Source organism: Cnephaeus nilssonii (genome assembly GCF_951640355.1).
Source record: "Cnephaeus nilssonii genome assembly, chromosome: 3".
NCBI lineage: Eukaryota > Metazoa > Chordata > Mammalia > Chiroptera > Vespertilionidae > Cnephaeus > Cnephaeus nilssonii.
In genome coordinates, this window is record NC_137074.1 from 58,909,907 (window position 1) to 58,937,626 (window position 27,720).

At 39.1% G+C, this 27,720-nt stretch overlaps 1 protein-coding gene across 2 annotated transcripts in view; it reads left to right on the forward strand.

Moving 5' to 3' along the window:
- GSK3B (glycogen synthase kinase 3 beta) overlaps positions 1-27,720 on the forward strand; it is a 194,572-nt gene that overhangs the window by 90,900 nt on the left and 75,952 nt on the right. For both annotated transcript variants that reach the window (XM_079766879.1, XM_079766880.1), the window contains exon 3: positions 12,473-12,556. In XM_079766879.1, coding sequence (XP_079623005.1) covers positions 12,473-12,556 — 84 coding nt within the window. The remainder of the gene's footprint in view (positions 1-12,472; positions 12,557-27,720) is intronic.

Genomic DNA, 27,720 nt, shown 5'->3' on the forward strand with positions numbered 1-27,720 from the left:
AATCTTTATTGTTGAGAGTATTACAGATGTCCCCCTTGTATCCCCCATTACCCCCCCCTCCACCCAGTTCCTGCCCCACCTCAGGCCTTCACCACCCTATTGCCTGTGTCCATGGGCAATACATATATGCATATAAGTTCTTTAGTTAATCTCTTCCTGCCCGCCTCAACCCCCTTCAGAAGTGTTGTAGTTTTAAAATTAAGAGCTTCTCAGATTTTTTTGTCCCTCACCCTACCCCCCCCCCCTACCCCCAATTAGGTGAGACAAAGGCTAAAGGTGGCTGTTGTTTTATAGTTCCCTACTACCACTTTGAAAGCTAGATGAGGTTGGATTTGGGTCTTTTCCTCCCTCTATTTGGAAGTCTAGAGAAGCCTAGAATTGGGTATTTCCTTTCCCTCAGTTCAGTTAGTTCTGGTAGAATAGTTTTCCTTGAGTTAGGTGTTACGGAGAACAGAAAGTGCCTAAAATGATTCCTTTTTCCCTCAGCCATCTTCTAGCAGATTTTTCTAAGATCTTCACTGTGAAAATCTAGTAGAGCTCTTCAAGGTAAAACTGAGAAAAGTGTGGATCCCCCCTGGAGTTCTTAACTCTTGAACTTGTTCACACTGCCTCTCCATCAGTTACCGTTCAAGTTTTCCTTTACTGGTACTGGGTTTATAGGCAAAAGCTCCTGGACTTTTGTTTCAATAAGCTGTGATTTGGTATATCTGCCAGTCGGTTTCTTGTTGTTAGGACAGTGGTTTGCCCTGTGACCTCACTTCTCTGCTGGATTTAAGAATTGTTGATTTCCAGTTTGTTCAGCTCTTTGCTTGTTGTGAAGATGCGAGGGATGACTTGGATCCAAGCTCCTTACATGCTGGACTGAAGACCATAAGTTCTTCCTTTTATCATTTTAAAATTGATTTGTCTTTTAATTGTTGAATAGAGTTTTTTAATTTGGATACAGATCCCTATTAGATATATCCTATATTATGTTTTCTCCAGTCTATGGCTTATCTTTCCTTTTTATTGATAGTGCCCTTTGAAGCACAAATGTTTTTAGTTTTGATGAAGTCTAGTTTATCTATTTTTTCTTTTGTTTGTGCTTTTGGTGTTATACCTAAAAATCTTCGTCTAAGGGTACAAAGATTTATTATTTCTTTCAAGAGTTTTATCTTTTAAAGCTCTTACATTTAGGTCTATGATCACTTTAGAATTAATTTGTATGTCAGATATAAAGGGCCCAAGGGGCTTTTGCAAGCTATATTTGTTGAAAATATTATTTTTATTGAGTTTTCTTGGCACCCTCATCAAAAATATGTCTAGGTTATACTACCTGAAGTTTTTTCTTAGAGTCCTTTATATAGATTTTTCAGTTGCTGGAGCATCTGGCCACTTCTTTTCTTATTTTACAGACTTATTTTACCAATTCCCGTGGCTTCAAGAACTTTTCAGACCTCTTACTTGCAAATAAGATTATCAGATTGCATTGTAGACCTTTTTACTTCTTGTCTCTCAGTCATTTCAAATTGAATGTGTCCCAAACTGAACTCAACCCTTCCTGCTTCCAAAGTAGTTTCCTAAGCCAGTGAACTCTACTGCCATGTTAATAATCACGAGTCAGAAGCTTGATAGTCATTACTCCCCTCCTTGAAGTTACCAAACCATTAGCAGTAGGTGATCAAGTAACTGTTTTTCTGCCTCTCAAAGCCATTCTCTTCCTTTCATTTTCACTGGTTCCTTTTCTACCTCTTTTAGTAACTTCTTTTTTTCATACCCAAAACAAATCCCTTGCTTAAAGTAATCAGTGAATACATCAGTGACTTCTATGGCTTTTTAGCACTCTATTTAAGACTTTTTACCTGACCCCTAAGAAAAAAAGTTTTTTTAGATCTTGTCCTCATTGTATATAATAAAACCTAATATGCAAATCAACCAAATGGCAGAATGAGTGGTTGCTATGATGTGCACTGACCACCAGGTGGCAGACGCTCAAGGCAGGAGCTGCCCCCTGTTGGTCAGTGCGCTCAGCCAGAAGCCAGGCTCACGGCTGGCGAGCGCTGCGGTGGTGGTGGGAGCCTCTCCTGCCTCTGCTGCAGGCGGGTGGTAAGGAGCAAGGGGTCCCAGACTGCAAGAGCCCCAGACTATGGGAGGGATGTCTGACTGCTGGCTTAGGCTCGATCCCCAGTGGGATCGGGCCTAATCCCCCGAGGGGTCCTGGACTGCGAGAGGGCACAGGCCAGGCTGAGGGACAACCCCTGTCCCCAAGTGCATGAATTTCGTGCACCAGGCCTCTTGTTTATATATAGCACTTTTTGAGTGAGATAGACTTTTCACATTGTATTGTAACTATTGGGTTTGCTTACATATTAAAAATAGAAACTTTTAAGGACTATGAATTTTTGTGTACTTAGAGCCGTGGTTCTGACCCATAGTTGGCTTCAAATTATTTTTTGTACAAATGGAGTTATTTTGAGGTGATATTCTATCCAATTGTAGGGTCTTACATGGTGTCTGAATTTACTGTGGAATCAAAGATTTAGATATAAATTAAACACTTTCAATTCTAGTATGATTACTAAGGATAGATGGTGGAATTTTGGATAATTTTCATTTTTTGAAGAAAATGTATTTTGGGAAAATAGTCCTTGAAGCAAAAGTTGTGAAGTGGATCCTGTTTTTCTAGATTTTATGAAAATGGAGCTTTCTATAGTGGGGGAAAAGTTCTCTTGGCAGAGTGAAATTCGGCAAAGAAGAAAAAATGGTAGCCATGTGCTGCCTACCCATACACGCACAGTATTAAGCTTGCTGGTTGTTACTTCACCTAAAAGTTCACGTTTCCTTTATTGAACTTTACATAGGGTACATAAAGTACCCTTTTGGGAATCCCTTCTCCAGGCTTTTAGCATCTAGAAGGAATTTTTTCCCCTTTCTTTCCCTTTTTTCTATAAGTGTGGGGTGTCAAATGATGTAAGAATAAACAACAGTCTCCATGTCTGATTTAGAGGGAGATACATGTTATATGTTAACGGTTATGAGTTAAAACAAAAGTATAATTTTTTTTTAAATGTGCCTCTCAGGTTTTCTTGTACTGATGTGATAATTATTACATCTTGAGTAGTTGTTTCGTTTTTTTACATCAGAATTTACATTAGTAAGAATCTAGTTTACATGTACTTTTATCTTTTCTATATTGGAAAAAAAAATGCCTTTATAATTAGGTTGTTTACTACAATGGATTTCAAATTTTTAACCATGGTCCGATAGTAAAAGAGTACATTTTACATTGCAGCCCAGTGCATGGAAAATAAAATAAGTTTAATGAAAAAATCTGTACTTTTACTATGTTTAAAGTTCTATTATTCTGTTTTGTTCTTTTTTCCTTCCCCTCTGGCTTCTCAGTGCTGATTGGCTAGGACCCACAGTTTGGATAATACTGGTTTACTAGTACAGCAAGTTTTATAAGGTAAAAGTAATTATAGAAACGGAATTTATTTTGTGAAAGACAAAGTAACCCACTTTGAGAGCTCTGTGGGTGATACAGAAAGATACAAAATTCAGCTTTTGCTCTTAAGGCACTTGTGGTAAACTAGTTGGACAAGTATTTTTGTGTGCACCTGTGTGTGTGTGTGTGTGTGTGTATTTCTCTACAATGACTATAATGTAACTAGAGGCTCGGTGCATGAAATTCGTGCACTGGGGTGGGGGGGGGGCGGTCCCTCAGCCCAGCCTGCGCTCTCTCGCAGTCCGGGAGCCCTCGGGGGATGTCCAACTGCCACAGAGGGAGCATGGAGACATTCCAGTCATAGTGTGAGCAGTGGTTTAGAATTGGGAATGAAATAATATATTCAGAAAGAGTGAGAAGTGGAATCTAGTTATAATCACATTGGTCATGAATGGAAGATAAGATTAAGTTGATAAGGAGGGTCTAGATTATGAAGTAATTAGGCTTTATCCTCTAGGAAAATGGTGTTCTGTCTCTTTAAATTTACTTTGTCTGCTAATAACATTGCTCTTCCACATCTCTTGGTTGCTCTTTGTGTGTCATCTTTTCTCACCTTTATACTTCTAAACAATTGTGTCTTTGAACCTAAAGTATGTCTACTATAGAGAGAATATAGTTGGAGCTTTCTTTCTTATCCAGCCTAACAATTTCTGTCTTTGTATGCTTAGTTAATCACATTTCATTTAGTTTTTTAAATGGTTGGTATTACCTGTGCCATATTACTCCTTGTTCGTTCTCTCTCTCTCTCTCTCTCTCTCTCTCTCTCTCTCTCTCTCTCTCTCTCTCATTGTTTTTGTTCCCCTGTTCTCTTTTATTGCCTTTTGTGTTTAACAAATCTTTTTTAGTGTACCATTTTAGGTTCAGTGTTGATTTTTAATATTAAAAATTTCTTAGTGGCTGCTTTAGGAATTACAATATGCATTTCAATTTATTAGTCTGTTTTAGGTTATACTGACTTAATTCCAGTAAAATATATAGCATTTTTCCTCTAATATAACTTTATTTTTCTTTCATTCTTTTTGCTATTGTCATATGTCTAACATCTGTTTGTTATAAACCTAATAATATACTATTATCATAACTGCTTTATACAATTTATGTTTTTCATGAAATTAAGAGAAGGAAAGAATACATACATTCTTTTACGTCTTCTCATTTATATTTTCCATTTCTGGTGCTCTCATTTCTCCTCATGGATTTAAATTACCTTTTGGTGTCACTTCCTTTTAACCTGAGAGACTTGTTTTAGTATTTCTTAAAAACAGGCCTTCTACTGTAGAATATTCTCCATCGTTTTTAAAATCTGGGAATGTCCATATTTCCTTTCATGTTCGAAGAATAATTTTTCTACATATAGCATTCTTGGTTGACAGGTGTTTTTCTTTCTTTCAGCATTTTAAATATTTTTTTATTGCCTTTTGACCTCAATTATTCTGATAATTAGCCTGCTGTTAATTGTATTGTTTTTCTCAAGTATGTGATGAATCTATTTTTTGTTTTGTTACTGCTTTCATGATTTTTTTTTCTTTGTGGCTTCAATTCAAATGTGATATACCTAGATGTGAATCTCTTTGTGTTTATCCTTTTGGGGGTTCATTAAGCTGTATGGTTCAGTAGGTTAGTGTTTTTCATCAAATTTTGGAAGTTTTCAGGAATTATTTTTTCAAATACTTTTTTCTCCTTTTGTCTGATATGGCCTTTATACATATGTTGTTAAATATGATGTTACCCTATAGCAGGTTTCTGAGGCTCTGTTCATTTCTCTGCAGTCTTTTTCTACCTTCTTTGTTCTTTCAGTTGGATAATTTTTATTTCTCTATTTTAAAGTTTAGAGATTTTTTTAATGCCATCTTAAATCTTAAGCTCATAGTGAATCTTTTACTTCTGTTATGCTGATCAACTATAGTATTTCCAGGTTTTAAAAATTAATATTTCTTTATGGAAATTTTCTATTTCTTACGTAATTGTCATCATATTTTTCTTTAACTTTTAATAGGATTTCTTTTAAGTCTTTGAACATAATTATATTTATATCTTATATTTTTAAAAATTTAGTACTATAACTGGCATATAATATTGTATAAGTTTAAGGTGTACAACATTTTGATTTGATATACTTGTATATTGCAAAATGATTGCCACCAAAGCATCAACTAACACGTCACATCTTGTAGTTAATTAAGTACCCTTTTTTGTGGTGAGAACATTTAAGACCCACTCTCTTAGCAACTTTTAAATATGCAATACAGCATTTTTAACCATAGTCTCCATACTATATATGAGATACTCCTAATTTATTCATGTTATAACTAGAGATGTGTACTCTTTGACCAACATCTCCCCTTTCCCTCCACCCTCAGCTGAACTCATACAAACTGCCCTTCTGGTTTGTATGAGTTCAGCTTTCTTAGATTCAACAGAGAAGTGATTTCATACAGTATTTGTTTTACTCTCTCTGACTTATTTCACTTACTGTATTCAAGTTCCATCCTTATTGTTGCAAATGGCAGGATGTCCTTTATTCTCATGTCTGAATAACACACACACACACACACACACACACACACACACACACACACACACACACAGTCATTTACTGCATAAAGACTTTTTGGTCAATGATGGACCATATATATGATGGTGGTACGATCCCATAAAATTATAATGGAGCTGAAAATTTTCTAGTGATATTGTAGCACAGTGCATTACTCAGGTGTTTGTGGTGAAACTGGTATAAACAAACTTATTGCTCTGCCAGTCATGTAAAAGTATAGTACAAACAATTACAGTAGTAGGCTATACCATCTAGCTGAGTGTAAGTAAACTCTATGATATTTCCATGACAAAATTGCCTAACAGTACATTTCTCAGAATATATTCCTGTCACTAAGCATTATAGCACATGACCACATCACATCACATATCATATCACGGGTTCTTCATTCATCTGTCGATGGTCACTTAGGTTGTTTTCATGTCTTGTGAATTGTGAATAATGCTGCAGTGAATATGGGAGTACAAGTATCTCTTCAACAAAGTGATTTCATTTCTTTTATACATATACCCAAAAGTGTCATTGCTAGATCATATGGTAAGTCTGGTTTTAATACTTTGAGGAATTTTCATACTTTTTCTATAATAGTTGCAACAATTTACATTCCCACTAACAGTGCACAAGGGTTCTCTTTTCTCTACATCCTTGCCTATATGTTATCTCTGATCCTTTTTATGATAGCCATTGTAACAGTTGTGATGTGCTATCTCATTGTGGTTTTTATTTGCAGTTCCCTGATCATTAGTGATGTTGAGCACTTTTTCATGTACCTATTGGCTATTTGTATGTGTTCTTTGGAAAAGTGTCTGTTCAGGTCCTTTGCCCATTTTTTAATGGCTTGTTTGTGGGTTTGGGTTTTTTGCTATTGAAGTTATACAAATTCTTTATATATTTTGCATATTAACCCATTATCAGACATGATTTGCAAATATTTTCTCCCATTTAGTAGGTTGCCTTTTTATTTTGTTGATACTTTTCTTTGATATGCCGGAGCTTTTTAATTAGATGGAATCTCGCTTTATTTTTTGCTTTTGACACCTTTGCTTTTGATATCAAATCTAAAGAATCATTGCCAAGATCATTGTCAAGAAGCTTTACCTCCTATTTTTTCTTCAGAAGTGTTACAGTTTTTATATTCTTTGAACTTAATGTCTGCTTTGGACTCCTGTCTGCCAAGTCCAACAGCTGTGTCTACCCAGAGTCAGTTTCTACTGACTGCTTTAAAGAAACAAAACAACCTGATTATAGGTCTTTTCCTATTGTTTGCATGTTCCACCATTTTTTTGGACAATTGGACATTTTAAATAATATATTGTAGCAATTCTGGGTTCTGATTTTTAAAAATCATCCTGAACATTGTTGTTTTGGGGTTTTTCTTTATTTTTGTGACTTACCTGTATATAATCTATAGTATTTCTCCTCCACAGTTCAAAGGCCCTGAATTCTGTGTTAAATTTTTTATTATAATTTTTATTTTTTAGCTTTCTTAGGGGTTGACTCTTTGTCTGCATAGCTTAGTGGTCAGCTGGGTATTGGTTAGAGATTGTGTTCAAACATCTTGAGTTCAGAAAGCTTCCACCATATTTTGATGATCTTTTACATGTATTGCAAACTATATTCAAAATTCCAGTAGTTGGGCCTCTGCTTTCTACAAGGCCCTCGTAGGTCTCCCCTGCCTGTGTGTGTACAGCTTCTGAGCCTGGGATATGTGGAGAGCTTATTTAGCCCCTTTATGTCTCTCTTACTTCCAGGGTCTCCCTGTTAAATTTCTTAGTGTTCTGCCAGTCTGTCATTTTACCTAGCTGAGACTGCATCCCCAAGGGTAGCAGAGCTGTGGACTTTTTTACTTTGTTTCCTGTCAAATTTACTATTTTTACTGCCATTGCCACTGGAAATAGGTTTTTGCTCTCTTGTTTTAAGTGATGATATCCCTGTCTAGAAGCAGAATTTCTGGTTTTCATGGCCAACCCTGCTCTGGTAAAACTAACTACCCAAACTGTCTGAGCTGGGTGGTAACATTCCCTGGCAAGAAGGCTACTGGCCCGCACTTTCCTAATTCCAATATCTAGCAGCTTTTCATGAATAAATGCTTCTCAACTTGTTGTTGCATTTGGATGATTCAGAGCTCTGAAATTGTTTTTATAATGTAGTCCTTTTTATAGGTGTTTGGGCGGAGATCTCTTCATTCAGCCATAGCTGGAAATCTCACCTCTTTTTGAACTTTTTAACTTGTTAGTCCTTTCCTCCTGTCTTCCCGACCCACTTTAAATCACTGTAGTCAGGCTTTTGTCACAACCATTTTACCAAAATCACTCTTGTAAGAGTCATCAGCATCTTGCATTTGCCATATCCAAATCTGTTTTCTGCCTTCACCTTAACCTTTCAGTACCTTTTGACGTGGTAAACGGTTACTCCCCTTTTCTGAAAACTCTTTTTTTTTTTTTTAACTTGGCTTCTAAGATAACATGCTCTTCTGTTTTTCATTCTACTTCATTGACTACTCATTGATACACTACTCCTTATACCTATGACTTCTTTTTTCCCCCTAACTTCTTTCCTAGGTAATAGATATACCATTGGGTTCCCTTGCTTTATGTCCCCAAAGAACAGTTGGCCCCCAGAAGCCTATTTTCAGCCCCAGCTTCTACATGCAGTCTCAGTATTAAAGATATATCAGATTATAACATTTTCCTGGTCAAAACGTCATTGGCTTTTCTTTACATTTAGTGTGAAATTTAAATTTAATTTCTTATCATGATTTATGAGTTTATAGGACATATCCCACCCCCCTGCCTACTTCTCTGAACTTATCTCCAACCTTTTTCCCTTTACTTAGCATGCTACGTTACCCTTCAGGCTATTTTTTTAAATATGCCAACCCCACCTTTAGGTATTTACATTTGGAGTTTCCTATTACTGCACTGCAATGCTCTTCTATCTTCACATGGTTCTCATCTTCATATCATTCAGATTTGTGTTCAGATTTTACTTCATTTTTGAGGTCTGCTCTGACTTCCTTTTTTCTATCATTCTCTGTCGTCTTAAAGTGAAAATATATTGTTTATTTCTTCCTGTCCTCCGTAGACTGTAGTAAGTTTGATGAGGGCAGGAACTTTGTTAGTCTTGTTCACTGCAATATCCTTTATATTGTGAACTAGAGGCCCGGTGCACGAAATTCGTGCACGGAGGCGGTTGTCCCTCAGCCCAGCCTGTAGCCTCTCCAATATGGGACCCCCTAGAGGGATGTCCGACTGCCCGTTCAGGCCCGATCCCACCGGTGGGATCGGGCCCGAATGGGCAGTTGGACATCCCTCTCACAATCCAGGACTGCTGGCTCCCAACTGCTTGCCTGCCTGCCTTCCTGATTGCCCCTAACCGCTTCTGCCTGCCAGCCTGATCACCCCCTAACCACTCTGCTGCCAGCCTGTTTGCCCCCAACTTCCCTCCTCTGCCGGCCTGGTCACCCCTAACTGCCCACTCCTGCAGGGTTTATCGCCTCCAACTGCCCTCCCTTGCAGGCTTGGTCCCTCTCAACTGCCCTCCCTTGCAGGCCGGGTGCCTCCCAACTGCCCTCTCCTGCTGGTCATCTTGTGGTGGCCATCTTGTGTCCACATGGGGGCAGGATCTTTGACCACATGGGGGCAGCTATATTGTGTGTTGCAGTGATGATCAATCTGTATATTACTCTTTTATTAGATAGGATAGAGGCCTGGTACAGGGGTGGGACCAGCTGGTTTGCCCTGAAGGGCGTCCCGGATCAGGTGGGGGTTCCGTTGGGGCGTGGGGCGGCCTGAGCGAGGGGCCTGTGGTGGTTTGCAGGCCGGCCACGCCCCCTGGCAACCCAAGCGGAGGCCCTGGTATCTGGAATTTATTTTCCTTCTACAATTGAAACTTTGTAGCCTGGAGCGGAGCCAAGCCTGGGGCTCCCTCCGAGGCCGGCAGCCATTTGTGTTGGGGTTATAATTGAAACTTTGTTGCCTTAAGTGGGTGGGCCCGGCCAGGGTGTGCGGAAAGCTTTGCTTCCCCTGTTGCCGCCGGCAACCCTGGCCTGCTCTCTCAAGCTCCATTCTGCCGCCATTTGTTTGAATTTGTTTACCTTCTATAATTGAAACTTTGTAGCTTGAGTGGAAGCTTAGGCCTGGCAAGGGCAGGCGGAAAGCTTGGCTTCCTCTGTTACCTAGGAAACCTTGCTCTCTGTGGCTGTAGCCATCTTGGTTTGGGTTAATTTGCATGCTCGCTCTGATTGGATGGTGGGCGTGGCTTGTGGGTTTGTCGGAGGTATGGTCAATTTGCATATTTGTCTATTATTAGATAGGATGATGCCTGGCACAGAATAGGTGCACTGTATTTGCAGAATAACAGTGTTTTCTATAGAATTGGTATGTCCTTAATGAACTAATAAAGAATAATTCTGTAAAAGTGGCTAGGCTTGGCATAGTTGTATATTTAAATACATTTCAGTCATGTACTTTGTTTGCCTAATATTGGCTTGATTAATATACCTGTAAATATTGCTCTATGAATTTTATGTTTTGGATCTTTTAGGGAATTTTAAAATGAGAAAATGTAAGCCTCCTTTTTAAATGAATCTATAGTATAAAAACCCAGATGCCCTAACTCCGTAACGACCAAAGACTGGTGCCGGTGGGCAGGGCTGCGAGCAAGGCGAGGGGTGTGCAGGTGGGCAGGGCTGCACGATTTCACGCACTGGGCTTCTAGCAGAATATGAATAGAAGAATAAGGGTAGGTGGATATTTAAGTGCATGTACTTGCTTCACTTATATATATTTTTATACAACTTATGTTGTCTGGACATTTAATAGTTCTCTGTGACATTGGCTAGTGGAAAAATAGATAGCTTATTTTAACACAGTTGGTTGGCTTTGTTTTTTTTTTTTTTTTAAAAAGTCAATCTTAGCATCCGTATATCATTAGAGGAGTGAACCTCAGCCTACTGGCAGTTCTCCCACAAAACTATGTACCTAGATGCGAATTGGCAAAGTATAGATATAGTTTCAGAAATAGCTTCCATTTGGAATGGAAATGGACACAATTTTGAAATTGGTAAAGTTTCCTGTATCTTCTGAAATAGGCAGAAGAGTCTGACTTTAGTCATTATCTTTGTTAAAGCGGTTATACTGTACTAAGTTTGATTATTGCTTCAGCTATAAATGTTTTAGAAGTAATGATATGAATGATTGATGTCTTATAAAAGAACTTTAAATATCACTCACTGTACACATAAACCCAGCTCTCATAGTCAGTTTAAAGGGACAGAAGAGTCCTCTTGAGTTTCCTGTTTCCTTGTGAGAACAATCAGAATAGTTTATTGGAAGTCTCTAGAGAGGAGGAACATTCACTTCTTTCTGCTATCACCTTCTAAGAACTGGAGCCCACTCTGCTCTAGGACAGTTCTGCTTATTCAGCTCGTCGTCTCCCACTCCTCTTTTTTTTCACTTTTTTCCCTAACCATAATAGCATTTCCCTTCCAGATTTCCAGGCATATATTTTATGTTTATGTTCTGTTCTAAATCATTATTTTAACTGTAAATTTTATATGTTCTGTCTACATAACTGGTACTTTGGTGTTCTTTCTCTGTTATGTAATTTAGCCTTTATTAACTGATTTCTGACAGCCCAAGTATATTGTTAATATATACTCTTCAGATTAATACTGCAAAATTTATGGTGTTAGGAGGTCATCATATTATTTCATGTTTTCTTTCCATGAAGAATGAGCATAACTTTGAAACTTCCCAAAGGGAAATTTACTTGTGTGGTCTATAAATTTATCAGTACTATACAGTTTCTAGTATATCATATTTTAACTCTCTAAAACTTAGCAAATAAACCTTTCTAATTGGGTTAATTCTCAGATTTTTCACTGTATCTTAGAAAATAATAGAGATTGTAAGAGTTTTCTTTACACCCAAATTTGTTTGGGGTGATGTTTGATTTTTATTATAGTTATAAAAATTACAGCAGTAATAACTCATTTCAGATATCTCTTATATATTAGAAAACAGTGCTTTTCAAGCTTTTTGTGATAAAGTACCAGTTTTTAAAATTTTCAATTCATTGAGGACTGATATTTTTGTAAAATACAATACAAATGAATTACTACAAAAGTGAAATTTTAAGAAATACAGAATATAGACCCCACTTTTTATTATAAGGTTAATTAATACAAATTATTCTGTCAAATTGCTATAAAAGATTTTAAACACTTACTTTTAATTTCATTTGCAGAGCAGTAGTAAATAGTTCATGGACTGGTAACAAATACTTTAAAGGTCAGCACTGATCTATAGACCATACTTTTTGGTAAAATATCTATAGCCTACTGCTTGTAATGTTTGTTATTTCAGAAATATTAGTCAATATGATGAATAGTGGTTATCCTTTAAAAAATATTTTTTGTGTTTCCTTTTCAGAACCGAGAGCTCCAAATCATGAGAAAGCTAGATCACTGTAACATAGTCCGATTGCGTTATTTCTTCTACTCAAGTGGTGAGAAGGTAGGCTTTGCAGAAAGTGTGTACTGAATACTGTGATAGACTTGTTATTCTTTTAGAAATAATCCCCCTTACCCAAGTAAAACAGTTTTGCTAATTGAATGGAAGAATTTCAAAATGCAGGCCCTAGTGATTCTGAGCTCAAGATATGTTCATTGATTACATGTATATCAGAAAAATGTTAATGAAAGGAATGAATTTTTTAAATTTTTCTTCCTTTTTTAAACTTCTGCCTTCAGTTCTAAAGCAAATTTACTTTAAAGCCTTTTATGTTATTTACTAGAGTCCCGGTGCACAAAATTCGTGCACTGCGGTGGCCGGGGGAGGGGTGGTGTTCCTCAGCCCAGCATGCACCCTCTCCAATCTGGGACCCCTCGGGGGATGTCCGACTGCCGGTTTAGGCCTGATCTCACAATCCAGGACTGCTGGCTCCCAACCGCTCGCCTGCCTGATTGCCCCTAACTGCTTCTGTCTGCCAGCCTGACCACCCCCTAACCACTCCCCTGCCAGCTTGATTGACGCCTAACTGTTCCCCTGCTGGCCCGATTGCCCCCAACTGCCTTCCCCTGCTGGCCCAATCTCCCCCAACTGCCTTCCCCTGGTGGCCTGGTCACCCATAACTGCCCTCCCCTGCCAGCCTGTTCTCCCCTAACTGCCCTCCCCTGCCAGCCTGGTCATCCCCAACTGCCCTCCCCTGCAGGCCTGGTCACCCCTAACTGCCCTCCCATGCCGGCCTGGCCGCCCATAATTGCCCTCCCCTGTAAGCCTGGTCACCCCTAACTGCCCTCCCCTGCAGGCCTGGTCCCCCCCCAGCTGCCCTCCCCTGCAGGCCTGGTCCCCCCCAGCTGCCCTCCCCTGCCAGCCTGGTTGCCCCTAACTGTCCTCCCCTGCAGGCCCAGTCGCCCCCAACTGCCCTCCCCTGCTGACCTGGTTTCCCCCAACTGCCCTCCCCTGCTGGCCTGGTTGCCCCCAACTGCCCTCCCCTGCTGGCCTGATTGCCCATAACTGCTCTCCCCTGCCATCTTGTGGCAGCCATATTGTGACCACATGGGGGCGGCCATCTTGTCCAAGGACGTGATGGTCAATTTGCATATTACCTCTTTATTATATAGGATAGGATGTGCTTCTGGAGTCCCATGTTAGTTCATCTCTCTATTGGAGGGAAGAAAATGATGTCATTTTGAGAAGTTGAAGTATTGGAGGGGAAGGGGAAGGAGGAGGACTTTAGTAGGACCAGAATGACACTTAAACATTAGGAGGCAAGTTTAGCCTATCCTTGGCTAGGGAAAAGTTGGAGAATGTATAATATTTCAGTGCTTGTTGTAAGTCAGGGATAGGGAACCTCCGGCCCAAGGGCCATGTAAGGCCCACAATATCATTTGGTCCGGCCTTGCCAAGGCATTAAGGGTGAGGTAATTAAATGTTTGACCAATATAGCAGGCTAATTTTTAAGTTGATCATTTTGTATGACCCTGGAATGGCATTATAAATATCCAAATAGCCCTTGGCAGAAAAAAGATTCCCCACCCCTGTTAAGTGGTCATTATTTATGGTCACATTTAATTCTGTAAAAGCAAAGGATAATTAAGGAAGATTTTATGCTGTGAATCCCCCCCTCCTCCCCCTTCCCTTGGTCTTTCTCTTCAGAAGATGTAGTAACTAATGTCATTGTACACTTTGGAGTTGGCAGCATAGAAAATCAGTTTCTTCTATTTTACTGTGGTCTTTTTCTATCTGTTCACTGTCCCTTCTTCCCAAATTCAGTTGTTTTCTTACATTTTTTCCCCAATGGTTTGTGTGTGTGTGGCGGGGGGCAGGACAAATAACAAACCACTTGATCTTTTTTGTCTAAATAAATATGACTTTGGATAAATTCATTTGATATTTTGGACCTCAGATATCATACATATACTTTCTAAAGTCCTTAAATCCATAAACCCTCTTGATTTCTAGCCCAGTGTACTTTTTACTTCATATACCTATTTCCCAATGTACCCATGTTTAATGATTTTCCATTAAATTTTATTTCAATTATTTCCTTAGAAATTCTTTTTTTCATGATAGAGCCTATAATATTGTAAGATACCTGTATCTTTAGCCAGGATTGTGATATATAATTGGTGTGTTGGGGAGTGAGGGGCACGGAGGGGGGGGGGAATAATATTTTAACAACCAAATGTGTGTGTTTTTTCTTTTAAAGAAATCTCATCTTTATTTTTTTTATTGATTCCAGAGAGGAAGGGGGAGAGAGATAGAAACATCAATGATGATGAGAGAGAATCATTAATCGGCTGCCTTCTGCACGCCCCCTACTGGGGATCAAGCCCGTAACCTGGGCATGTGCCCTTGTCTGGAATCGAAGCTGGGACCTTCCAGTCCACAGGCTGATGCTCTGTCCATTGACCCAACCGGCTAGGGCCAAATTGGTTCTTTAGTGACTCTTGTTTTTCACATGCACCCGTGCCTGTAAGTCTAAATGATTGCCTCTGCTTGTATTAGGGACTATAAATCCTTATAAGTATTTGAGCTCTTTTGTTTCTAAAGCCAATTACTTGATTCATGCTTTTTTTTTTTTTTTTCCAATCTAGCAAACTGCCTGTTATGTCTTTAATTTTATCTGTTTTGGCATGTCTTTACTTTTTCCTGTCCCTTCCCAAATAAAATTATGGAGCATCTGTTATGTTCACAGCACTCTTGTAATGGAATTTTGCATCCTCATGGCTTTTTGTTATTAGATGCTAGACATTATAATACCCCAGGGAGGAAAGTAAATGTTGGAATTATTTGTTCCATGAACCTCTGGATTGCATGCAGATTCATTTGTAAAGGTCTCCTTACAAGGCCCGTAAACATTTTCTCTTGACTACTTAATTTATATTGTTTTCCCTATGTGACATGTCCTGTTTCAGTGCTTTATAAATATTAACTCACTTAACTCTTATTAAGATAAAGAGCAAGGGAAGAATATAAAAACTTTCGAATGTAAGGCTTTATCTGTGATGGCACCTAAAGACTTAACTGTCTGGTTTTGGTTTGGTGGAAGTCCCATCACAGTCTGCCCTTGCTGTCACTTAATCCTGTCTAGGGAGTTACAATGGACTGACCATTATCTGTCTATCGCAGAGGATGATTTTCCTCCCTGCTGCTCTGCAGAGCTGGTTATTTATCTTAAAATCTTACAGATAAAGAGCAATTGAGAAGTCATTAAGGGAGATTAGTCAGAGGACAGAGAACCTCTAATAAAATTATAAAAATGAAATACACTTTTTAGTATTTTATTTATCTCAGAACTTTCTCTTGAGCATTGTAAACTTTCCAAAGTGAAAGACATCTCTTAGTTTTGGGATAGCGCCATTTAAAAAATAGAAAGAAAGAAAAGTGATTATTGCTGAAAATGATGAGCCTTTCTTGTCAAAAGAAAAGAGGATTTTCTGAAGATGTGCAGAAATACACAGGTTCAGTACCTCCCATAATATTCCAGCCACCAAAAGGATAATGTCTTCTTGGCCACCTCATGATCTCTACTTCCTTTATTCTGAACTAGAAGCCCGGTGCACGAAATTCGTGCACGGCGGGGGGTTGTCCCTCAGCCCAGTGTTATGGCAGGACCAACATATCACTCAAGAGATTAGCTAGTAAACTAATATGAGATGGGTTCTGCTCTAGGGTTGAGAGCTCAGATTTGTTATTAGTTCTAACTTTCCAAGGGTAGGTTACTGAGAGTGAACTCAGAATTGCTGTTTAGAATGGTATCTAATGTCTTATGAAATTCTTACCTCTGAATGTGGCAGTCCTATATTAGGTAGTTATTTTACTAACAGAAGCATTATGTATTGCTTATCCTATCTAATAAAGAGGGAATATGCTAATTGACCCTCACGCCGTTGCAAAGATGGCGGCACCCACTGCCAATAAGGAGGGGATATGCTAATTGACTGCCCCACCGTCAAAGATGGTGGTGCCCACAGCCAATAAGGAGGAAATATGTTAATTGACTGCCACGCCCTCAAAGACGGTGGTGCCCACAGCCACAAGATGGCGGTGCCCAGTCCCTTTGGCTCCACTGGGGCCGCGCGCCTGCCTCCAGAGTCACCCAGTTCCCTCAGCCGCCCAGCTGCCCAGGTCCGGCCCGAGGTGCAGGCAAGCCTTGGATGGCGGCTGCCCTGCCACACAGGGCCGCCCGAGTCTCAGGTAACCAGGCCCAGCCGAGGCTTGCACTGCTGGCAGTGGCAGCAGCAGAGGTGTGGTGGCAGCGTCACCTTCCCCTGAATGCCGGGTTGCCTCCCACCCCTGAGAGCTCCCGGACTGTGAGACGGGGAAGGCCAGGCTGTGGGACACCCCCTCCAGTGCATGAATTTTCATGCACTGGGCCTCTAGTGTGTATATATCAGAAGAGTTTTGTGGGAGGAAATGATAAATAGTTTGAGATGCCTCTGAGACATGCAAATAGAGATGCCCAGTAAACAGGTGCATGTATGAATTCATAGGTGGGGGTTGGGGGAGCTAAATGGAGGGATGATATTCACAAGATTGGGTAGATAGGGTGTGTAGCCATGTGGTAGATCTCTTAGGAGTTTGGGAAGGAGGGAGAACGGATGTTGTTTGAGGCCAGGACAGCCAAGAGCCAACAGTTTGCCAGTATTGCCCTCTGGTCCTAGAATATGTGAAAGGTGAGAACAGTCTTCATTTGAGAGAGCTGCAAGGAAGTCAGTACCTTTGGGTGGGATCCAGGTTTAGTCAATGGCAAGGCAGTAATAAAGAAACCTCTATGAAGAGACTGGGGTTTGAAACTTGATGAAGAGTTTCTTTTTGGGGTTTCAGAGAGCTCAGGGAAATCTCTGGGTAGGTTAATGGTAAGAACATGAGCCTAACGGGGAGTCTTGAGGGTGCAATTAGGGGATTGAGCTGAGGGCTTTGTGAGGATAAGAGAAGGATTCAATGTTTCAGGATTATAGGGATGATAGACTTAGTTAGATTCCATGGATGAGTTCAAATGTATATAGGAGTATTTTGTACTCCTCTCATCTCATCATTGACTCTTATCATTTTCTACCTCTTTTTCTAAGCTTTTCCTCTCCTTTCTCTTCTGTCTCTACTTTCTGGGTTTCTGTCCCCTTCACTTTTGGCTCTGGATCTCTATCTTTCCCTCTTTCTTCATCTGTGTAATACCTCAGATCCTTCACTCCCCCGTTAACTCTTGCTACCTGGCTTTGTCTCAGTCTCTCACCCTCTCCTTCTCTCTCCTACCCCATCTCCCTCTCTCTGTTGGCTATTTCCAGTATAGATCTCTCAACCTTTTTCTGTGGGTTTCTCTACCTTTCTTTTGTTGGGTTTCTACCCATTTCAAACTTTTTCTGACTATTTAATCCTTTCTAAATCCTTGTATGGGTTCTCACCTGTCCTTAGCCTCCTCATTCTCTCTCTTGGTATCTCTTCTCTCTGAGCCTATACTTACTCCCTTCTTCTTCTTTTTTTTTTGAAAATTTAAAGAGGAAAAAGTTTTCACTCACTAGCCTGACTTTTTAGTTCAGGTCTACACATTTTATTCCATATACATCTTTTACATGTTTGTGGGAATAATTGTTTATAAATTTATTAACCCTACAAGAGCTCACAATCATTCCCTTGCTGCCTCTTAGTATTTGTAGTTGTTGGTTACATAATATGCCATTGAGTTCTTACATTACATAATCCTCTTAACTATTTTCCCATTATTATTTTTAATTTTAGAATTGTAACTGAACTATCCCAGGGTCTCATCATAATTTTTTAAAACTATCTTTTTATTGATTTCAGAGAGGGAGAAAGAGATGGAAACATCGATGATGAGAGAGAATCACCAGTCAGCTGCCTTCCTCATGCCCCCTACTGGGGATTCAGCCCACAACCCGGGCATGTGCCCTGACTGGGAATCGAGCTGTAACCTCCTGGTTCATAGGCGAACGCTTAACCACTGAGCCACGCTGGCTGGGCTCATAATTTTTGTCCATAAGTGCTTTTTTAGCTTGGGGTAAAATTAAAGTAGGATTGCTGTAATATTTGGCAAATATTTCTACTGACCATAGTTTGAATGGTTATATTTATTTTGGTGACCTTTTTATTGTGCCCCACTCTGTCATTTTAAAGACTGTTTTTCTTTAGGGATTATAAATAATCAGTTTTTAGCCTACTTGGGGGAAAGAGTAGCTAGTGCAACTAGGAGAAGAAGGAGTTAAGTCAGGACAGAGACTAGAGATGTCACCCAATTAGTCTTAGTCTGCTGGTTGGAATCATTAGTAACTAAAGCAACATGTAGTCAATAGTATACTCTAGGTTACCCAATAGGTTTTACTAACTCTGATTTAATACAAGGTAGTAACACTTTCTCCTTGATCAGAGAAAAATGGGATTTTTGAATGTTTTGAAAGACTGGGCTTATAATATTTTTATGAATTCTAAGTATCATATAGAATAGTTTTTTCCCCATATTGATATGTGGCAGTAGATACCCCATCTCCCCTTAATGAAATTTTATAAAGAACCCCTGTTCTAAAAACAGCTAGAAAGGAAAGTTGCTATGCTTGAAACTGGGGCACAGCACCAGCTGACTTTGCCTTCCTTGTTCACCTCTGTAGAATCTCTGAAGGATGTACGTAGTATGTAAACCATATTGCCTTTACAGGAGCCTTACATTTTATTCAATAAACTAGTGCACATTAAAAGGGAATTAATTAGAGGAAATATTTTAATATTACTATTTGCCCTTTCTCTGTTGGCCCCACCCCCATTGGATGACACCAAGACCCAGCTGGTCCCACTCCTGTCAGGCCCCACCCCTGTCAAGCCCCACCGGGTGGGGGACGCAGCCTCAGGTCCCCCAGCCCTGGCCCGCGTCACGCAGCCTCACCCAGACCTGCTGCGCCGTGAGACTCCAAACCCCCCGCACCGCGGGACCCATCAGTGCACCTCCTGGTGACCGGTCGTTTGGTCATTATGGATGAAAATAAAGTCATGCACTTAAGCATGCACATTCATTTTCAATGCCTGATTTGTCTATGTTCTCTAAATTGCAAAATAAATAAGATCTTTAGCCAGATAGCATCATAATGCCAAGTTCTTTATATAATGACACATACCATTCTCTCCACTCAGTATGCTCCATTTGAATGGATTAAATGTGTGCGACTCATATGAAAGGCACTGCTGCTTGCTCTTAATAGAGGAAGCATTAGCTCATTGCCTAATGCCATAGAGTGGTTGAAATGGCATATACTGACTTGAAGAACAGAAGGAAAAATAACAAAAACAAACAAAAACAATGTTCAGTGCTGTGGACAGCAGAATCCTCTCCCTTGCCCTTTGTTTTTTCTGCTTTTCCCATGAACCTATTTGCGTTCTGCCTCAAAATCAACACAGAAGACAAAATCAGATGCTGTAATCTGCATTTTATAGTGCCATTTGAGTACAAAGAGGTGTTTTTCAATCTTTATTATTATTTTTTTTAATCAATGCAGCTCAAACTTGCTCCCAACGTTCCAGGAGCCAGGCCAACATGGCTGTGTGGACACACCGTTGCTAGGTGCTGTCAGGCTTCAGGGCTGGGGCAGGGAACACACCAGGTGTTGCTGGAAACGAATCAGCTCTCCTCTCTACATAGCAGGAGTCGTTTCATTATAAAACACCAAGCAGCAGCCGTTTTCCTTTACCCCCATCCCCAGCCCTCCTTGTCTGGGGGCGTAGGAAGGGGCTGGGAGGATATTTACTCTTGGCTTTTTGATTTCTCTTATTTAACGGAGCCTAGTGACAGCTGCTTCTCTGAGCACAACGCCAGCTGGCTCAGGGCTAGCCGCACCTGGAAGGCAAGCGGCAGAGTTGACCAGGAGCTTTGACCAAGCCCAAGCACGCGGGTCACAGCAACCTCGGCAGGCGGTCTGCTCCCGAAGACTCTAGGCCCCTCCCAGCTCCCGCTCTCCCCCTTTCACCCGCAGGCACCACCGGCGTGGTGTGCCCCAAGGCTTGGTGTGCAGATGCCAGGGTTGCAGGTTCAAGATGCTCCGCCTCCTCCTGGCACTTTGATCCATAAGCTCCGGCAGGGACCTTTCCACACAGTCTTGGTCTTTGGTCACTGCTGAGGTTTTCTGGACTCTCTAGGCCAGGGACAGCCAGGACCTTTGCCTCTGACCAATGCCATGCCTGCAGTCTGCCTGGGGTACCCCCGCCCTGGGAAAGCGTGGTGGTGTGGCCGGCCTGGGTGAGGGGCCGTGGGGGGGATGAGGGGTTGGCTAGCCACCCTACCCTCAATTTGGGTGGGAGAGGCTGATCAGGGGTGGGGGAGGGCCTGGGCAGGGCAGCCATCTTGTGACAGCATAATGACGTGAGGGTCAATTTGCATATCACCTCTTTATTATATAGGATTCATAATCTTCTTTAAGAAAAATTTCTTTAAGTAACCTTATTCAGTAATATTTTACCTATGGTTCATCATAGATTGATTACTTGAATAATAAAGAGGTAGCCTTCCTTAAATAAAACTTTCCCTGTACTTACTTATATGAGACAATTTAAATAGCAAGGATGGCAAGTTGATTTTATTCCTCATATCAATTTATTTCATTGATGGTAACTGTGTGGAGGGCTGTGTGTAGAAGGGGGAGATTGTACCTTTCACTGCTCTGAGATCAAGGATAAGAATGCAGTGCTTGATTATGCCTGTTTGCCTCTACTGCTGGAGAGGAAAGGGTAGGGGTGAATCTGTCCTGAGAAGTAAAGAGCACTGGCTTTGTAGCTAGAAATATTTGGGTGTGCATCCCAGTTCTTCTGCTTGATAGCAGTATGATTGGGAAAAAGCCTTGTAACCTTTTTCTCTTCTGTACAGTAGGGATTTTGTAAGGAAAAAATGTAATAACATTTAGTAAGTGCTTATTATAGCACCTGGTACATAATTAACACTTAATAAACATTCATTTATTACTTATTTTACAGATTATTGTTTAATAATAGTAAATATATATTGCACTTGCTATATGTCAAACATTACGTTTACATGTACTTTGTAACTTAAGTCTTGCAGCAGCCCAGTGAAAAATATGTACTGTTATTATTATCATCCCCATTTTACAGAAGAAACTGAGGCAATCACAGTTAAGTTACCTGAGAGTCATATAGCTAATGAGTGGTAAAGTTAGGAGTTAATTCTAGGCAGACTGTCTCGAGTCTGTATAGTATGTTATACTATTTAGCCTAAAATGTAAATTTTTCCAGAAGCCATATGTTAGAAATGTAACATTAAAAAATATCTTAGTAATGATTGCGGATCAAGGCCTTATTCAGTAATATTTTACCTATGGTTCATCATAGATTGATTACTTGAATAATAAAGAGGTAGCCTTCCTTAAATAAAACTTTGATTGTACAGTTCTTTGGAGAACTTTAAGAAGAGAGTAAATAAATAGCCTTTTGCTGCATGATAATAATAGTAGTAGCAGTATTAATCATAGCCAAAACTTATATGGTGCTTACTACTAGTATATGCCAGATAGTAATCTAAATACTTTATTTACACTTTCTTCTTTTTATTTTGAAGAGCTTGAAGAGGATTGTTTTTAATTCTTCTTTAAATGTTAGAATTTATCATTGAAACCATCTAGTACTGTATTTTACTTTCTGGGAAGTTTTTGATTACTGATTTAATCTCTACTTGTTATGTAAGTTTGTTGAGACCTTTGTATTTCATCTTAAGTCGGTACAGTAATTGGTGTGTCTCTAGGAATGTATAGGTTTCTTTTAGGTTATCTAATTTGTTGGCACACAGATGTTTATACTATTCTATTATCCTTTTTATTTCTGTAATGAAAATATTCTCACTTTTCATTTGTGTTATTTGTGTCTTCTCTTTTTTCATTGCCAGTCTAGTAAAAGGTTTGTGAATTTGTTGATCTTTTCAAAGAATCAACTTTTGATTTTCTTAAATCTATTATTTTTTTCTGTGCTCCATTTTATTTATCTCTGGTCTAATCATTATTTCCTTCTTCTGCTATATTAGTTTCCTCTTTTTCTAGTTCTTCAGGGTGTAAAGTTAGGATATTTATTTGAGATCTTTTAATGTAGGCATTTACAGCAGTGGATTTCCCTCTGAGTGTTGCCTCCACTGCCTCCCATAAGTTTTGGCATATTGAACTTTTTTTTTTATTTATCTCTTAAATACTTTCTAAATTTTTTATTGTTGTTCAATAGTATGTTGTTTAATTTCCTCGTTGACCTGTTGGTTGTTTAGAGTGTGTTGTTGAATTTCTAAACATTGTGATTATTATATTGTTTTTGTTTTCTATTTGTAATTGATTTCTAGTTTTATTCCATTGCGGTTGAAGAAGAAACTTTATATGATTTCAGTCTTTGAAAATATATTGAAATTTGTTTTGTGGCCCAAATATAGACTATCCTAGATAATATCTCATGTACACTTGAGAAGATTGTGTATTCTTTTATTTTGGGGTAGTGTTCTATATGTATCTGTTAGGTCTAACTGGTTTATAATGTTTTTTGAGCCCTCTGTTTCTTTTGATCTTCTGTCTAGATATTCTCTCTTATTGAAAATGTTGTATAAAAGTCTCCAACTATTACAATACTTAGAGGCACGGTGCATGAAATTCGTGCACGGGGCAGGCGGAGGTGTCCCCTCAGCCCAGCCTGCACCCTCTCCAATCCGGGACCCCCTCGGGGGATATCTGACTGCTGGTTTAGGCCCGATCCCGGGTATTGGGCCTAAACTGGCAGTCAGACATCCCTCTCACAATCCTGGACCGTTGGCTCCTAATCGCTCACCTGCCTCCCTGCCTGGTTGCCCCCAACTGCCCCTCCTGCTGGCCTGGTCACCCCCAACTGCCCCCCTTTTCAGCCTGGTTGCCCCTCATGGCCCCCCCGCTGGCCTGGTCACCCCACGCAACCTGCTTGTTCAGTTGTTTGGTTGTCCCTCACTAACCCCCCTGCCAGCCTGGTCGTAGGCAGCCATCTTGTGAGGGCATGATGGTCAATTTGCATATCACCTCTTTATTATATAGGCTGTTGTATTTGCTTTTTAAAATCTATAGCTAATCTGTAAGTATTTAGGCATTTGTTGATAACCCAAAGAGAGATTACATTAAGAAAACAGCAGACCTGAGATATTTCAGATAATTATAAGTGATGGAAATTAATCCTAGTCCATTTATCATCTTGAAATGTTAGCATTCCCAGTCTCTTGAATTATCTTTTGCACAAATCTCCAAACAAAACTACTTTAGGAAGGTGAAAATGTTAGTGTTTCCTCTACTGTGATGATGCTTCATAGGGATATGTACTCTCCACTCAGGATTATTCCTATAGCTATTTAATTCACAGCAGAACATCTGTAAGTTTAACAAGAACATTAAAGAGCATGGTGTTGTTGAGCCCTTTCATTTCAAATCAGTATTGGTGGTAGTATTATTTGTTGGTTTTGGTTTTCAGTCTTAGGACCCAATTAGATTTTTTTAAAAGTGATTTGATTTGAATACAAGCACAGAGCTCTGAAGGGAAAGGTAGTTCACAGTGCCTTCACTTATAATAAGACATCTCCAGTGTCTCAGAAAATAAAGACAGTCAAAATGGCAGCTTTTAAATGTCAAAGGAATATTTATATCATACCTACAAAACGGACAAACCTCTTCTAGGATTCTAAAGAAAATTGCAAATTTTTGATGAGTAAACAGTGTGAATAACCAGAATTTATTTGAGCAAAAAGATAGGCTTATGCTAATTTGCAAAATAATAGTTCAAATATAATTTGAGCCCTCATATTTCTCACAGTGTAGTAAATTAGAACATTCAACCTATAGCAGACATGGTTTTATTAACCTTTTTTTATGTGTTCTGCTTTGTTAATATTATGAATAAAATATACTGCCCCAAAAATGACTGTCAAATGAAACATGAACTGTATGAAATAGAGTGGAATTATCTTTATTGATATGAGCACAATAGTTCTACTGTAACCCAAGTTTTTCATTAACTGCACCTCAGTGTTGATTCTTTTGAGTTCTGTTCAATTTTACCATTCATTTATTTTTCAGATGAATTACTGTCAAGTCTTAACTGCCATTCTACATAATAAATTGATATTTTTATTTCACTCATAGGGCTTTATATTTATCTTTGTTAAATGTTATATTGTGCGTTTGGTTTAGCATTCCAGGCTATTAGAGTTCTTTAAATTTCTTACTTGGTCTTCCATTCTAAGGCATTTTTCCTAGGATTGTGTCAATCTTAGGTAGTTGTGTTGAAGTCAGAAATTGTAAACTGACTGCCCAATTCCCCCTCTCATGTGTTTTATTTGGTTAGCATATTCTGTTAATATTTTTTTGAATTAGAATGCTTTTAGTTAAGTCTTGTACTATATGAATTACCAACCACTGTACCTTACTGCATTATACATTTTGGTTTCACACATTTACATTTATTACTTAGCCATTGAAGGCATTTACTTTTGCAACCCCTAATAAATGAAATCATTTATAAAAATATTGATTGGGATAAGTGAAGACAGAGTTTGTGGCCCTACCTTTCTTGTCCTTGGCATTCATTTTTTAATCTTTTTATTCTTCATTTTTGTTATCATTGTTTAGCAAATGAATTAAATTCTAATGCATTCTTACACATCTCTGGGCCATTCGTAAATATATCATGATTAACTTTGTCAAATGATTTGTTAAAATCAAGAAACCTTGTAATCAAGTAGTTAAAAAAGAATAGCTTTGACATCTGTGTTAATGACCTTTCCAAAATCCAAGATTCACCATTTCTTGCAATCTACTTAACACAACAATCTCTTTGACACCACTTTAGCACTCTTTATTTATTTTCTTTATTGGACTTCACCTTCACTCGGAACTGGTCATTGTCTAAATAAATCTTGATCTCTGAAATTTTAAGAGAAGTATTCAGCATTACTCTTGCTACCCTCAGTTTTACATATGACCTCATCGCTTTGCAAAAAATAGGGTCATCAGACATTCACTCATCTTACAATTCTCCCCAGCACCTCATCACTTACTTTAGATGTACGGGAAGGAAAAAAAAAAGGTATTGTTCCTTTCTAAAGATAATAATAGTTAAAATTGAGTCTAATGTGCTTAAAGAACTTTATATAGAGATTACTTCTTATAATCTTAAGACAGTCTTTTAAAGTAGACAACATCATTAGCATTATTTTGTAGGAAACAGGTCTAGAGAATTAACTTGCTCATGGTCCCATAACTTGTAGTAGCAGAGTTGGGACTTTGTGTAGTTTTGTGTGATTCATACTAACCTTGCCTCTTAATTCCTATAGTGTATAGATTCTCTGTGTTCTTGTTCCCCTCTTCCTGTGATATTCTAGAATCTTACTTTCTCAGCGATTCCTTTTTTATGATTTATATTCTATCCATTCAGCCTACATATAAATCTGGGTCTCTTTTAGCCGTCAAAAAATACAAACAAAAGCACATCAACAATTTTTCCTTGACTTTGCTTTCCCTCAAGATACCAGCTCTCAGCTCTCTCCTTGCTTTCACTGAAAGGCATTTTGTAAGAACAAACTAAATTAACTGCCTCCTGTTACCCACCTGCTATCTGCTATGAACCATGATATACCAGATCCAACAGGACTTTTCAGTCCTTATCCTCCCTGCCATTGAAATTTCAGCTTTGTATCACTTGATGCTAGTAGTCTTTTCTTGATTTTTTATGCTTCTTAGTTTTCTTTCTTAGTCTTTGCTATCTCCTAATGCCCTCTGCTGTTTAAGTTTATTGTATGTTTTAGTCCTTTCCCCAATCTCTTACTGTACACACAATTATTAGGTGAGTGAGTCTGTTCTCTCATAGTTTTGGCTATTGCCTAAATCTTTAGCTGTACTCTACTGTTATTTTCTGAGTTTTGTCTTAACCTGTATTTCCACCCACCTATGGAACATAGCAGCCTAAAATGTTCTGAGATTCATTAAGTAAAAATTCAACAACCACTCCGCCCCATCCTCCTGCACACTTATTCTCCATGCTTTCCCTGTCTCATTACCAGGCTAGTTGCCCAAGTTTAGAGACTGTTAAATTAATTCCAACTTCTTTGTTTCTCAGATTCTCTATTACTCATGTTTAACTAGCCAATTTACCTGCCCCCACTCAACTCCTTTTAAAAAAATTTTTCTTGCCTTTGCCCTGGCCCAAACCTTAAGATCCCTATAGGTTTCCAGATGTTTAGTTTTCATTCTCATCTTCCCAACTTCCTCCTTCTCCATACCCATATTTTACATTGCGGTTTGAGTTAAAACAGACCTGTCAGATGATCATCCTAATTTTTAAATAATATCCATTGCCTCTGAACTAGAATTGATTCAACAAATATTTACTCAAATATTGGTACACGCACGCACAAATAGATATCTATTATATACTGGACACTACTCTGGGTGGGGATAGAGCAGTGAACAAACAGACATAAATCTTTTCCCTCATGGAGCTTAGTCTAGTGAGGGAAAATAAAATGTAAAGTATATGGCTAGAAAGTGCTACATATCATGGGAAAAATTAAATGGAGAAGGCACATGGGAGTGTGGGGTGGAGGAATGGCTTGCAATTTTAAATGGTCTGATTAGGGAAAGGAACACGAGCAAAGATTTGAAGGAGTTGAGGCAAGTGAGCTGTGTGTATATGGGGCGGGGGCTGGAGGGTTAGGGAGAGGGGACATTCTAGACTGAAGGATTAATCAGTACAGGGGCCCTGAATGTGAAAGCCTGCCAAGTGTGTTCAAAGACCAGGAAGCTATTGTTGCTAAAGATAAGTGAGCCATGGGGAGAGCAGTGGAGTAAAGAAGTAGATAGGGAAATAAGGAAGTGCACGTATAGGATCTTGTAGATCATTTATAAGAATAAATCTTAATGAGGTTGAGTGGAAGAAATACAATATAACATATTTTGTTGATATTAAACTGTAAAAGGTAAAAGTGGAAGCAAGAAAACTAGGAGTATATTATAATAATTTAGGTGAGAGGTGTTAGTAATAAAACCAGGGTTGAGCATTGAAGATGTTAAGAAGTAGTTGGATCCTGGATAAATTTTAAAGGTGGAACCATTGGTACACACACACACACACACACACACACACAAATAGATATATGGATATGGGGAGTGTGTGTATATGTG